General features: G+C 38.2%; 1 protein-coding gene across 1 annotated transcript in view; it reads right to left on the bottom strand.

The window, feature by feature from the left end:
- The window catches only part of CUNH11orf80 (chromosome unknown C11orf80 homolog), a 63938-nt gene that overhangs the window by 27298 nt on the left and 20960 nt on the right, over positions 1–15680 (bottom strand). Inside the window, 2 exon segments of the mRNA XM_051193584.1 lie at positions 2245–2328; positions 13922–14031. Of these exon segments, the coding sequence (XP_051049541.1) occupies positions 2245–2328; positions 13922–14031 (194 nt within the window).

Below are 15680 nucleotides of genomic sequence, written 5' to 3' on the forward strand. Positions count from 1 at the left end.
GAGGTATTATTCTCTAAAGTACATATTGAACTCTATCACATCCAAGTCCTACTTGAAAATTGCAAATACTTCAAGTGAAGCAATACAGCTGATTAAAAAAAAAACAATGAAATAGCACCAGATAAATCAACACATTAACATAAGAAATAGAAATGACTAAGACATTATAACTCCTCCAAAATTACTAGTCCTATAAAATTCTATCTAAGGAAAGTGATATCCCAGACAGAACTCATTATAAGTGCTCAAAGACACAAACAGATGGATGAAATAAGGAAGGCAATGAATGATATAAAAGAGGGATTCCAAAAAAAGAAATACTGCAAAACAAAATAAAACAAACAAACAAAAACAAGCTGAAACACTGGATAGAAAAAACAGTAAGTCAAAAAGTCAAATAAAAGAACTCTGGAAAGTTTCTTCAAATAATGGGTCATGGAGAGAACAAATGTCTGCATGTAAAGACAAAGCGAGAAATTGCAATAATTCAACAAGGATAGAGATAAAATAAGAAGAAAATGCCATCGAAAAGGTACACACACACACACACACAGACACACAAACACACACACAAACAAATAAACCACACCAGAATAACAGTTAAGTGAGAATAGGAAAAAAATACTACAAAAAAAATTTGGCAGGAATCAATATACATCTCTCATTAATAGTCTAAATATTAATGATCTCAATTTCCTCCCAAAATGAAAAGACTGGTATATTGAACCAAAAACTAGGAACCATTTATTTGTTGGCTCCAAAAACTTCATCTCAAACTGGACAGTGGTGGTGCATGCCTTTAATCCCAGCACTCAAGAGGCAAAGGTAGGCAAATCTTTGTGAGTTCAAGGCCAGCCTGGTCTTTGAAGAATGGAAAAAGGAGTTCCAAGTAAATGGACCTAGGAAATAAGCAGGTGTTGTTATTCTAATATCTGAACAGACTTAAAAAAAAAACTAGTGAGAAAAGACACATGAGGTCACTGATTAAGGAAAAAAAATCTGTCAAAAGGATATAACAATTTAAACTTGTTTGTTCCAAATACAGATGCACACAATTTCATAAAACAAATGTAAGTAGATGTAAAGTCACAGATTAACTCCAGCACAATAGTAGTGCGACCTTTAGTACTCTTGCCAACTGACAGGCAACCACAACAAGAAAATAAATAATCTGACTCAAATGATATCACAGATAATTAATTTAACAAAAATCTACAGAATATTCCATACCCAAAATTGCAGGATACAGAGCACCCTACGGAACTTTCTCTAAAATATAACATAGGTTAGGACACAAAGTCTTAAAAAATACAGGAAAACTGAATTTCTTGTGTTCTATCTGATCACAGTGGACTAACACTACACACCTACAACAAGGAAAACCCTGGAACACATGGAGAGCAAACAACACACTACTGAATGATGAATGGTCCTTGAAGAAATCAAGAAGGAAATAAAGACATTTCTAGAGACAAATGAACACAAGATTTATGGGATCACAGTCCTAAGAGAGAACTTTGAAGTTCTATGTGCCTACATTAAGAAATCAGAGCATCTGGGTGGTGGTGGTCCACAACTTTAATCCAAGCACTTGGGAGGCAGAGGTCTGAGGACCTCCTTGAGTTCAAGACCAGCCTGGTCTACAGAGTGAGTTCCAGGGCATCCAGAGCTACACAGAGAGACCCTGTCTTGAATCCCCACCCCCAAGAAAAGAAATCAAAGTAATCTCAAGTGACTTAACAATATGCCACAGAGAAATAACAAGCCCCAAGTCAACAGAAGAAAAAAGTCACTTATGATCAGGACAGACATTAACTACATGAAAACGATATATATATATTTGGACCTTTGAGAAGATAAACAACACATAAAGTCCTAGCCAAACTGACCAACAGAGAAGACTAAAATGAATAAAACTAGAGATAAAAAGGGAACCTTTACAACAGATGTCTATGCAATTTAGAGAATCATTAGGTCTTATCTAAAAAAAAATTATATTTCTCTAAACTAGAAAACCTAAAGCTCATGATCAACCAAAATTAAATCAAGGTGAGCCTGGCATGGGGGAACTACCTTTGATCCCATATTCAGGAAGCAGAAGCAGACAGACCTTTGAGTTTTAAGCCAGCTTGGTCTACATAGCAAGTTTAGATCAGCCAGGGCTACTCAGTGAGGTTCTTTTTTGTTTTTGTTTTAAAGAAACTATAGATAAATTGATACTATTTAAAGAATGAACAACTTTACCTTGTGATGAACTATGATGATTTTTCGTAAAAAATGTTTTATAACCAGACAGTCTGTCATAAAACGTTGAGGACTTTCATCAATCTGTAACAAGAAAACACAGCCTATAACTCCATATATGTAAACCCAACAGAACAAATATGTTAAATAGGCATTCTTCCTATAAAAGTAAATATTCAGGGTATCCCAGCCCACAACTCCACCGGAAGACCCTGTTCCACCAGGTGTCAAGTTGGCAGCCAGAACCCCCCACCCAACTCTCTCAGTGCCTTTCCAACCCACCCCAGATCAGTCCTCCCCTTCTTGTTACCATATCCTGAACTCTGGAGGACCCTTGGATGGACTAAAGGACACATCAGCTGCCAGAACTTCAGCTCCCAATTCAGGTGGAAACTCCCTGCTCAACCAGAGGCCACTCGGCCATCAGAATTCCAGCCCCCAACTTGGGTGTAGACTAATCTACTCAAGCACAGGCCATTCCAGCCAGAAGACCAGAGAGGAAACAGAAACCAAGGGAATAAATCACCTATCCAACAAAGGTAAACTCAGAAATCAGCACCTAGACCTATAATCATCTCAAACCCAGATGCCTAGATGCCAGTATAAGAACACAATTGGCAACAGCCGGGGCAATATGTCACCATCGGAGCCCAGCTATCCTACTACAGCAAGGCCTGAATATTCCAACACAGCTGAAGCTCAAGAAAATGACCTTAAAACAAACTGTATGAAAATGATAAAGGTCCTTAAAGAGGAAATTAATAAATTCCTTTAAGAAAGCCAAGAGAAAACAAACAGTTGAAGGAAACAAATAAAATTGTTTAAGAACTGATACTGGAAATAGAAGCAATAAAGAAAATACAAACGGAATTCTGGAAAATCTAGGTAAGCAAACCGAACTACAGACATCATTACCACAGCAAACATTACTAACAGAATACAAGAGATGGAAGAGAGAATCTCAGGCATTGGAGACATGATAGAAGAAATAGATACATGGGTCAAAGAAAATGTTAAATCAAAAAAAAAAAAAAATCCTGATATAAAGCATCCAGGAATAGAAGAAGGAAAAAAATCTCAGCTCAAAAGCCCAGAAAACATTTTTAACAAACTCATAGGAAAATATTTCTCTACCTGGGCGTGGTGGCAAATGCCTTTAACCCCAGCACCCAGGAGGCAGAGGCAGGTGGCTCTCTATAAATTCAAGGTCAGCCAGGTCTACAGAGTGAGTTCCAGGACAGCCAAAGATACACAGAGAAACCCTGCCTTGAAAAAAATTATTTTTCCTAACCTAAAGAAGGAGATACCTATAAAGGTACAACTAACAGAACACCAAATAGATTGGGCCAGAAAAGAAAGTCCCCTTGCTACATAATAATCAAAACACTAAACATACAGAACAAAGAAAGAGTATTAAAAACTGCAAGGGGAAAAGTCCAAGTTTACCTCCTGAAGAGGCCAATTTGGATGCCAAGATTCTGTTGCAATTACTGTTACATCAGCATCTGTGTCTATAAGGCCTTCAATGACAACATCATTTATTCATATTTTTAATTTTGGTCTTTGTTCATTTATAGAAGCTTGCCAAAATATTTGCTTTATGATTTCTCCTGAATTTTTGTTCTCTCTTCTATAGCTAGTCTATTATCCAAAGCAGTATTTTTTCTTACACTAGACATTAGGTTCTTTAATTGCTCTGGGGAGGAGTCTCTTTCATGGTGACAGGAAATGACTGAATGGAATTTGGCATGGGAACCTGTGAGAGACCCTTCAAGGTATTTCCCAATGGCAAAGGGTTACCTTGTTGATCTACATTGATTAGTCCAATGCTTACCCATGCCATACCTTCTGCATAATCCAGAAGGGAAGGGCATTCTGTTTGGATTATGCTTTGAATAAATATTATTTCTAGGAAAATCCTGTTTACAATCCCTTTTTGGGTGACCTTGTTTGCCACAATTGAAACACTTGATAGTTTGATTTTTCTTCAAACCTTGGGAAATCATCTCTCTTATCCAAGCATCATCATAGTCATAAGATGCATTATTGATTGTATTTTTGATCCATTCCTCCAGGGGTGCTAATCTTGCCTTTAATGGCCTAATCACCCTTTTGCATTGTGCATTAGCATTTTCAAAAGCCAAAGATTTAATTATTATTTGTCTAACTTCTGAATTTTGTATCATTCTATTTACTGATGAAGCCAGCCTTTGTAAGAAATCTGTGAGGGTTTCTTTTGGGCCCTATATAACTTTAGTATATGACTCAATTTTCTTTCCTACTTCTTCAATTCTGTCTCAAGCATTCAAAGTGCTGTGCAGCATAAAGCCAGGGTATGGTCATTATATAGAGATTGATTTGTATATCAGCTTAATCTTCCTCTCCAAGAAGTTGGTCTTCAAAGATTTCCATACCTCTAGTCCTATTTTGTGGTTCAATGGTCTTAACATCATCTTTTCACAGATCCTCCATTGTAATTGAGGGCCAGGCTCCAAGACTGCTATAATCAAGTCTTTCCAGTATTGAAGGGACAATTCTTTTACAAACTGGCCACGAATTTAATATCTGCATGCCATTTGAGACTACCTCTTCCTTGAATCTCCTTAAATCTAACATCTCCACAGGAGTCCAATCAGCTCTTGCATAGCCTTGGGGATATCTACCATTTGGCAGTTGTTCCTGTAATGTGACTGGATAAATTAAAGTTGGTTGTTTTAAAACTTTAGGCTGTTCCTTTATAACCTTATAATGCAACACTATTACCTTTCCTTTAAATTATTTGTCTGGGTCTGAATATCTCTATGGTCTGTTTTATAAAGTTTTTCTAAGGCCTGTATCTTGGCACTCATATCAACAAACTTTTTTTTTTAGAGATAAACCAAGAAATATCAAACTGACAATAAGGATTATCAAAATGATAATTAACATTATGTCAATCCCAGTTTAGTTGATTATTCATTAAATTGCTCCAATTTAAAATCATGCATTGAATAATCATACAGAGACCTAACTCTCTCCATTTTAATGGTGTTTTTGTTGTTGTTGTCTTTTGAGACAGGGTTTCTCTATGTAGCTTGTAGTCCACACTGGCCTTGAACTCACTGAGATCCACCTGCCTCTGCCCCCTGAGTGCTGGGATTAAAGGCGTGTACCACCACTGCTCGCCACGTTTCCTCTTTTTAAATGTGGAAAAAACTCCCTCTTAACTAACTCTTCCTTTTAAGAATTCCCAATTGTTTCACCAAATCTGTTGATGATGCTGATTCAGATGATGGTGAAATGTGAAACAGATTGTTGATGGCGTATAACAGTAGAACCAGAGCAGCCAGGTGGTGGTGGCGCACTTGGGAGGCAGAGGCAGGTGAATCTTTGTGAGTTCGAGGCCAGCCTGATCTACAAGAGCTAGTTCCAGGAAAGCCTCAAAAGCCACAGAGAAATCCTGTCTCAAAAAACCAAAACCAAAACAAAAACAAAAAACAAAACAAAACAAAACAAAAAAACCCAAAAAACCCAACAACACAAACCAGTAGAACCAGTAGAACATGTCAAGGCACCTACCTAGATTGGCAGCACCCAAGGAAGCCTACAATCCATGGGAGGGGGAGGGAGCTGGCTGTCTGAAAAAAATGCACACAGGAGTTGTGCAAAAGTACAGGGGCAGGAGTGTGTGGTGGGAGGTGCTGCCGAGAGGCTGCAACAAAAAGAACTTTCCAATTTGCTCAGAGTCTTGGGAGAAAAAGACGAAAAACCTAGCCAGGGGAGTGGTGACTCTAAAGAGAGCAATGCTTGCAGCTGTGACCTGTGCCGGTGGCTGCAGAGCCACAAGCACGTGGCTTGTGGATCCGTGCCCAAAAGCTGGGTGCTAGATATAGTTCGAGCTCTAGTTGGCCTTAGTAATAAAAACACAGAGGCAGATATCTGGGGGTGAAAGCTGAAAGATCAGAGAAGCAGAGCATCCAGGTACTAGAACTCTTACCTCTACAAAATCCTCATACTGAAAAGAGACTGAGCTCCTGTCTATTCCCTTATTACTTCCTCTCTCTGCCCAGCCATCTCACTTCCTGTCTGTCTGTACAGACCTAGATGGTTAACTAGTGGCTAGCTCTGCCCTCTGATTATCACCACAGGAAATTATCTTCAACACATTGGCACAGGAAACAACTTCCTGAACAGAACACCATTTGTGCAAGCACTGAGATCAATAATTATAAATGGTACCTCACAAAACTGAAAAGCTTCTATAAAGCAAAGGACACCATCCATAGGACAAAATGGCAGCTTACAGAATGGGAAAAGATTTTTCACTAACTCCACATCTGGCAGAGGAATGATATCCAAAATACATAAAGAGGGCTGGAGAGATGGCTCAGAGATTCAGAGTACTTTGCTGCTCTTCCAGAGGTCCTGAGTTGGATTCCCAGAAAACACATGGTGATTTATGACCATCTATAATTGGTTCTGGTGCCCTCTTCTGACCTGTAGGTATACGTACAGACAGCATTCATACATAATAAATAAATCTTAAAAAAAAAAAAAAGACCCTGTCAGAAAAACCAAAATGAAAAAACAAAAACAAAAACAAAAAAACCAAAAAATAAAACTTAAAAAAATACATAAAGAACTCAAGAAACTAGAAATCAAAAAACAAATAATCCAATTAAAAACTTCTGTACAATTCTAAACAGAGAATTTTCAACAGAGGAGTCTCAAATGAATGAGAAACACTTAAAGGAATGTTCAATATCCTTAGCCATCAGGGAAATGCAAATCAGAACTACTTTGGGATTCTATCTTACACTTGTTAGAATGGCTAAGATCAAAAACACAGTGACAGCTCATGCTGGCAAAGATGAGCAAGGGGAACACTCCTCCATTGCTAGTGGGAGAACATTCACTATGGAAATCAATATGGTGGTTCCTCAGAAAATTGAGATGGGGATCTACCTCAAGACCCAGCTATAAAGGAATAAAGGCCGCATGGATCAGAAAAAAAAAAAAAAAAAAAGACCCAGCTATACTACTCTTGGGCATATAGCCAAAGGATGTTCCATCCTACCACAAGGACACTTGCTCAACTATGTTTGTAGTAGCTTTACTTAAAATAGCCAGAAACTGGAAACAATCTAGATGTCCCTCCAAGAATGGCAAAAGAAATGTGGCACATTTACAAATGGAGTATTACTCAGCTGTTAAAAACAATGACATCATGAAATTTGCAGGCAAATGGATGGAACTAGAAAAAAAAAATCATCCTAAATTAGGTAATCCAGACCCCAAAAGACAAACATGATATGTACTCACTTATAAGAGGACATTACCTGTTAAGTAAAAGATAATCCCCAGACCCAGAGAGGCTAAGTCACAGGGAGGGCTCAAAGAGAAATGCATGATCTCCCTGGGAAGGAGAAATAGAATACATTTTGTGGGTGGACTGGGGGCAGGTGGGGATGGAAACAGGAGGGATCAGGTGTGGGGGAGAGGGATGGAGAGAGAGATGACTGGAATTGGGGGTGGTGTAGAAACCTAGTACAGTGGAAACTTCCTGAAACCTACAAGAATGACCCTAGTGAAGACTCCTAGGGATGGGGGTTACAGAGCTTAACTGGCCATCTTTTATAACCAGGCATATCTGAAGTAATTAAGACTGGAGATGAAAAAAGTAATTGTGTCTTTACTGTCTACTGTGCTTTGAGATGATCTGTATTAAGAAGCTGAAGGGAAGGGCTGGGGAGATGGGCAGTCAGTAAATGAGTGTCTTGTAAACAAGAGGATGTATGTTCTCTGAAGAGGAAGGCAGCTTTGCTCTCTTTTTCTGTCTGTCTCTCAATAAACTTTCCACATAAGTTCTGCCTGATGGAGTATTTGTCTCTCTCCTGCCATGGGACTTGCCAAGGTCCCACCTCACTCTGCATGTCATAACACATTCTTGGACGAGCCCAGCCACTTGAAAGAATCAGAAACCAGCTAAGCATCCTGAAAGAAACAGAAACCAACTGAGTTGCCTGGGAGAGGTTTAGGATAACTGGGCCGCCTGGTAAGGACACTTTCTAACCAGTTGAGCTGCCTACAGGCTATGAATTGAGCTTTAGGTTTCCTGCTTTTGTGAGGTGTCACCTATGCTGGGGTGGCCTTTGGTGATGCAGCTGTTTTGGGGTAATTTCTTGTCTTGCCCACTGCTAAGAAGTCTAGGATTTTTTACACTTATAAGCAGAGTTGAGTAAATAGAAACTGCAGTTCTGCAGTATATGTATCATAGTCACATTCTTCATTTAAAAGTGTTTACTAGAGTTGAGCACTGGTGGCACACACCTTTAATCCTAGCACCCAGGAAGCAGAGGTAAGAAGATCTCTGTGAGGCCAGCCTGGTCTACAGAGTGAGTACAGGACAGTCGGAGCTATGCAGAGAAACCCTGTCTTGAAAAAAAAAATGTTTAGTATAGAATGTTTAAAACCATTTTCTGTACTTGATAATTCCAAAACAAATTCATGAAACCATTTCAAATCTTTGAGCCTTGGTAATTACAGGGAGTATCACAAAGCACACTGATTACATCTAACAGTAAGGTAACTAAGTAAAAAAAGTTCACCAAACAGATCTAAAAAAGAGGCTACAATTTATGATGGCTACCATTCAGTCAGCACATGCAACAGGCTGAGAGTGAAGAGGAAGCAGGAATATTTGTTAGTATTCAGGCATCTGTACTGGCCTGCCCTTGGGGTGCTGACAGGATATGCCCTCAGCTGCAGCCACTAAGAAGAGCACCTCCTGTGCACATTCACTATGTTCCCTTGTAAAAGGTGGGCCTTGCCTACCTCCCATCTTCCTCTCTCTCTCTCTCTCTCTTTCTCTCTCTCTCTCTCTCTCCTACTATTGTCCCCAAGGACCAGTCTCTGCCCCCTCTCTGCCCATACTCCATTATATGGTGCTATCTCTCTAAGAATGTCCATTTTTTGTTAATATAGCTAGATATGTAGACAGGGCAATATATACTCCACTATTTTTCATGGGAAATGACAAGCAATGCCTAAATGCCTATATGTCACTACTCACTATTATATTTATTTATTTACTCACAAAACACTAATATAACTTATTTGCATATAAGGCTCTATAGAAATAAATCAACCTTCAAACTAGGAAGGTTCATGGTTCTAGGAGAAATAAGTAATTCATAAGACAATGTAAAGATTTTGTAATATATATATATATGTATATATATATATATATGATTCTAAAGAAACACAAAAAACAGATACTGTACCTAAATCAGATTAGAACACCAAGCAAGTTACATCAGGTCAGGAGAGAATATTAAATTGTTCCCTTTATGAGCTGGACATAGGCTGGGGGCTCTACTCTGCAGTGGTTGGTAAAGGATTCTAAGATGTAGGATGTAAACTTGCCCCAAAACCATACACTGGGTAGCTTCTGGGGAGATCATACCCTGAAACCAAAAGACTATTGCAAACTCCCTGAATATTTGGAATAAGACCCCCCACTCCAGGCTGACTACTCTGAGAAATCACCAGTGATCATCTGGGCTTCCTACAGGCCAATGTGGCCAGCTTGGTGATGATTTTGAAAAGATGTTAAATGCCCTGAAGATACTTGTGCCTGGAGATAAATATACTGCCGTGGTGGACACAGAAGAAAAGGAGGATGGGCAGAGCTATATCAAGTTCAGTGTGAATTGAAGGCCATAATCCAGGAATATGATAAGCAGCTTGAAAAAGTGAAGATGATAATTCCTTCTAAACAGATGGCCATAAATCTTCTCAGAAATCAAGTTTGACAAGAAGTATCCCTATTGGCCTCACCAGCAGGAGACAGGAATGGCCAGTAAAGCCTTTTACACATATGTGTCAGAACCTCAATACCCCAGGTCTAACATCTCTACAGAAGCAGTGACCTTACTTAAGGGCTATTATAAAAAACAGAAACTTCCAGCCCTGGGGAACAGGAACCACCATTTAGCTGAGCATGGTGGCAACACTTCTGTAATCTCAGCACTGGGAAGGTGGGGGCAAGTAGATTAGAAGTTCAAGATCATCCTCAAAATTGAGGTCAGTTTATACCACATTAGACACTCAAAAAAATAAAAGGTATGTCTGATTATGTACTAGAAGTTTTTTTTTGAAGTTTTTTATTGGTGTATATCAATATACATGGGTTTCACTATGACATCTTCATATAGGTATATGGTGTTTTTGAACATAGTCATTCCCATTACCATCTCTTATCCCCCTTTGGGCCCCTTCCCTTTCCCATCCTTCTTCCCTCCCTAATCCCCCTTCAATATTTATGTCTCTTAAGGAAGTGAACCAGTGAGCTTACTAACAATTATATACAGGAGCATGACAACATACCAGCGACTACACCACCAAAGAAAATGTTTCTCTACCTTACCCAGCCACCATTAACTGCTTATAGATCCTCAGGGAGGAGGCAGGACCTTCTGTGCCCTGTTTAGAAGTTTATTTTATTTATTTGGGTTTTTGTTGTTGGGTTTGTTTTGTTTTGTTTTTGAGACAGAGTTTCTCTGAGTATCCCTGACTGTCCTAGAATTCAACTCTTTAGAACAGGCTGACTTCAAACTCAGAGATCTGCCTGCCTCTGACTCCCAAGTTCTGGGATTAAAATTGTACACCACCACACCAGACTAGAAGTTTATTTTCAAACATGAACTAATGCAATAATATTTTGAACTACTTTCCAGAAGAAAGTATTAGTGTCTCTTCTCTCCCTCCTTGATAAGTATAGGTAAGATAGATGATGATAGGCAGACAGACAAGAGAAATGCATACATACTCACATGCAAAGATATAAATATACAGATGTTTGTGTATATGTGCTTGTACACATGCATATCTTCATCCTTTTTATCAGTTAGTACTATTACAAAAATAAGTATAAAACTGGAGAAAGGGTTTTTTTTGTTTGTTTGTTTGTCTTAAGACAGGTACTCTTTACATAGTCCTGGCTGTCCTGGAACTCACTATGTAGACTAGACTGGCCTCAAAGTCACAAAGATCCAGATCCACCAGCCTCTACCTGCAAAGTGTTGGTATTAAAGGTGTGCACAATCACCATCTATCTGGCTTTGGATACATTTCCTTAAGGTTTTAAAAATCATACTGTGTTGGAAAGGGGTGTTACCCAGCCTCATGCAGGGGGTTATAAACACACAAAAAGTCACTATCTCTTTTACACGGGCATTTCCCAGAGATTAAATTTCCTCACATGACCAAACTAAATAGATCATCTGGTATAGTCCCTTCATACATGTCTCAACTGTGTTTGCTGTAAATCTTGCTACTTGACCACACACACACACACACACACACACACACACACACACACACACCACCCAAAATCCTACAATGAAATCTTAAGCACTCTTTCATCACTCTCTTCATTTAAATATCTTTAAAATAGATATATGATATTGGAGATGCAATGGAAATGATACTTGAAGGAAGCCCTTACTCCTTTGAGGCCAATACCACCTGGCTATACTATCTTTTACCTTTCATCTCTAGCACTGACCTACTCCTGGTCATTAAACCCACAGATCCCCTCTGCACTTCAAAGTCAGACTTTACATCCAAGTACATAACCAAGGAGCTAGGAGTGTAGTGACAAACAGCTTAACCAACATGCTTGAAGCCCTGGGTTCAACCCTCAGCAGAGCAAAAAGGTTTCATTTGCCAGTCAAGATAATCACACTAAATAACAATTCAGTCAATTTCCTGATCTCTTCAATGACCATGACCTTCATTTCCACTCATTTTTAGCTATTTCCATTATTACATCTTAGAATTTATTCTGGAAACTTTAAAACAGTGTTTCTCAACCTTCCTAACACTACAACCCTTTATATAGTTCTTCATATTATGGTGACTCACAATCCTAAAATTATTTCATTGCTATAGCATAACTATAATTTTGCTACTGTTATGAATTGTGATGTAAGTATCTGATATGCAGTCCCTGTGAAAGGGTCATTTAACTGAAAAGAGTCACGAGAACCACTGCTTTAAACTTAAATCCCTCACTCTAACCGAAAAAGATACACACCAACATATTAACAGTTCTTCCTTGTTAAGGAAAATTATATATACTCTAAATATTATATGTGTACTATAAATATTTGACTTAATACTTATATTTTAGTTAGAGAAACAGTTTTGCAATAGGAAAAAAAAAGAGAAACTTTTTACCTAATTCTTTCAAGTGTTATAACCTCTATGTCTAGAGTTTATCTGATCTAAATTCAAATCTACTTTTCAATATCATCAAGACCTCTAGACCTGAACCCCTTCTGGTTGGGTTAGGTGTCCTTCCCCTGTGTTAGGACAGCACTCAGTGCTTACCTTATTATGACATATATCACAATGTTTTGTAATTTTTGTTGGCATGTGGGTTTTTCCTTTATATTCCAAGTTCCTTAAGATCAAATAACACACCCAGAATGTATAACCGTAAAACCTAATTTGAACAGGCACTGGCTTCTAAGTAAATAAATATTGAACTTGCATTGACCTATATGAATCAGACAGTTTAGGTTATAATTCTTCCAGTTTCATACGACACTAGGAAAGTCAATTCTTTGAATGTCAATTTTGTCATCTGTAAAAGGGGTTGATTGGTAATCCTTTCACAGAGGTGTCAAGGGCTTAAATATTTGTAAATGTTGGTCACGAGATATTATTTGCTCAAACTGGCGGAATCACATGCTCTCACTTAGCATTGCTTTCCTTGGTTCACTGGAATCACCTTTTTATTGCTACTTGACATGAGCAACTTCAGAGCTGACTGACCATTAATTGCTCCAGATTGTTTACTTTTCATTTTCATAAAGAAGATAAGGCACAGTCAGGGTATCCTGATGTTGTGCCTGTTCCTTCCAGAAGGAATATGCAGTTATTCAAACATGGAAAGATTCTTCCCAGTGCTTCCTGGAAGATTTTGTTTTTTGTTTGTTTGTTTGGGACCAGTTCTGATATAGTTCAAGACAGCCTAGAACTTGCTATGTTGCTGGAGATGTTTTTGAACTCATCTCTTCCTGTCTCCACCTTTCAAGGCTCTAACAGCCAAGGTATTTTTAAACATAGCACCTTAAAGAGTTAGTAAAGGTATTTTTTCACAGGCAAATAAGAGAAATCTTTCCTTTTACACACATTGAGGAAAGGCCATGTAAAGACTGAGTGACAAGATAATCTGAAAGCCAGAAAGAGGCCTCACCAGAAAGCAATCCTGAAGGTACCCCATCCCCACCATCCTGTCTCCAGACCTCAGTTGATCCCGGTGCCTTAGTCTCCAATGCACAGGAATTACAGACACAAACATCACACCTGACACAGATGGCATCTTGGTCTTTGACTTTCACCCTCCAGAACTGTGAGATAATAGATCTTTGTTGCTTAAGCCATCTAGCCAATGGTGTTTTGTAAGGAAGCTCAGACTAATGAAACTCCCAAGGTCAAATAAATATCCACCTCTCAGTAGGACACAGACATCTGCACTTTGGAAGCTCCTAGGTTATCTAATGTCTGCACAACACCTTTATTTTACTTTACCTTCAAAGTATAATGAAACCGGCCTTCTTTCTTATAATTGTAATTGTGTAAAAATAAGTCAAATGGTCAGAATGCATAGAACCACAACAAAACTTACCTTAAAAATCATCTGGAAGGATGCTACATTTGATGTGTCATGAGAACAGTCACCTTCCTCTGAAGCCCAAGTCAGCTTTGCAGAGAATCTGGGCAGCACAGGTTGTATTTCTATATGAGAAGAAATGTGAACAAATCAGAACATCAGTTTGGATAAGCAACAGAATCTGTGGCATATTTATTAAACTGATAAGTCAAGAAAGCCTTCCCCTGATGAAATATTACCTGCAAAACATAAAATATGGAAACTGGTCCCACATCAGTAAATTGCTTCAAATTTAGAATTACTTTCTGGAGAAAAGATACATAATCTCATATTTTTAATTTTTTAGATTTGTTAAACCAACCTGAAATTTTAATTTCTACAAAGTCATGTCCAGTGACAGACATTCTAGCTGACTGTCCTGCATTTTTCAACAAATCAGATCATTAATAAACACAAGTCCATTAAAGGAACTAATTTAGAGCTGAAAACTGAAAAATTCAAGAATGATTGTTTCAGACAAGTGATTTTTTTTTGAGATCTCACAAGACTCTTTAATAATTGCCATATTTTATCCCTCAAGAACCCTGGGAAACTGTTTTCCCAGCTCCCCAAATATTGTTCTTCTCAAATTGCCCTTTTGTATTCTTTTTTGTTTGCTTATTTTTTATTTAATTTATTATTTTACATGCCAATCCCAGTTCCCTCCCTCCCTGCCTCCCTCCCTCCCTCACTTTTACCCTCTCTGCCCTCTCACATGTACCCTAACCACCCTCCCCTCCCCTACCCCCCCAATTCCATATGTAGGGCAATGCCATCCAGTTGGGGTCATGTAGATCTGACAGGTCATTTGAAGTAGGGACTAGGGCTTCTCTCCTCAGACAAGTGTTTTTTAAAATTTTGGCACACACCTTTAATCCCAATATTGGGCAAGCAGAGGAAGACAGATCTTTATGAGTTCGAGGCCAGCCTGGTCTACAAAGCTACACAGAGAAATCCTGTCTCGAAAAATAAAGTAAATAAATAATAAAATGACAAAATAAATAAATAAATAAAATTTTTGTAGTCTTTAACAAACCCAAGTTCTCACCAATTTTAAGAATTAATTACTTGATGTTCTGTATGTGTTGACTCAGAGCTAGCTTTCCAAAGAGCACCTATGAGTAGTGGATTATCCACCACAAAAAGAACATCAATGTATGTACCATCTTTCTTCTCCATTTCCTGTACCAGAATTATAAAAAACAAAAAAGAACAAACAAACAAAAAACCCTCCCATTTTATAAAAAACCCCTACTTCTTAGTGCAGGAACAGTAAAGAATTAAAGCCACACTAACAAGTTGATCCAACTTTAATAAAAGTCTAATAGCAATAAAACAACCCTTGAAATAATGGTACAGTATTCATACTCAAATCTATTAGTGTTTTAACTATTAAAAAAAGTGTAGGCTTTTACCAAGATAAAAATCTAGACATCCATCTTCATGAATAACATTTTTCTTGTCATTGTGTTCTTTAAATCTAGTTCAGTCACAAAGCACTGGATAAAATGGCATCAAGGTTATGCTACACTGGAGCCTAGTGACCTTGCTACTGAACCCAGATACTTTGCGTCAGTCTTCAGTTTACCATTGACTACCTGACTTCAGAGAAACTTCCCTTTTCTGATTCAATTATTTTTCTGTGAAATAGGGATCAACTGTTCCTAAATCCTATGTCTCTTTAACTTAGTAAGACAGTATAGAGATAGGGAAATGTTAATGCAGGAGAAAAAGG

This window comes from Phodopus roborovskii, unplaced genomic scaffold (genome assembly GCF_943737965.1).
Source record: "Phodopus roborovskii unplaced genomic scaffold, PHOROB, whole genome shotgun sequence".
Lineage (NCBI taxonomy): Eukaryota > Metazoa > Chordata > Mammalia > Rodentia > Cricetidae > Phodopus > Phodopus roborovskii.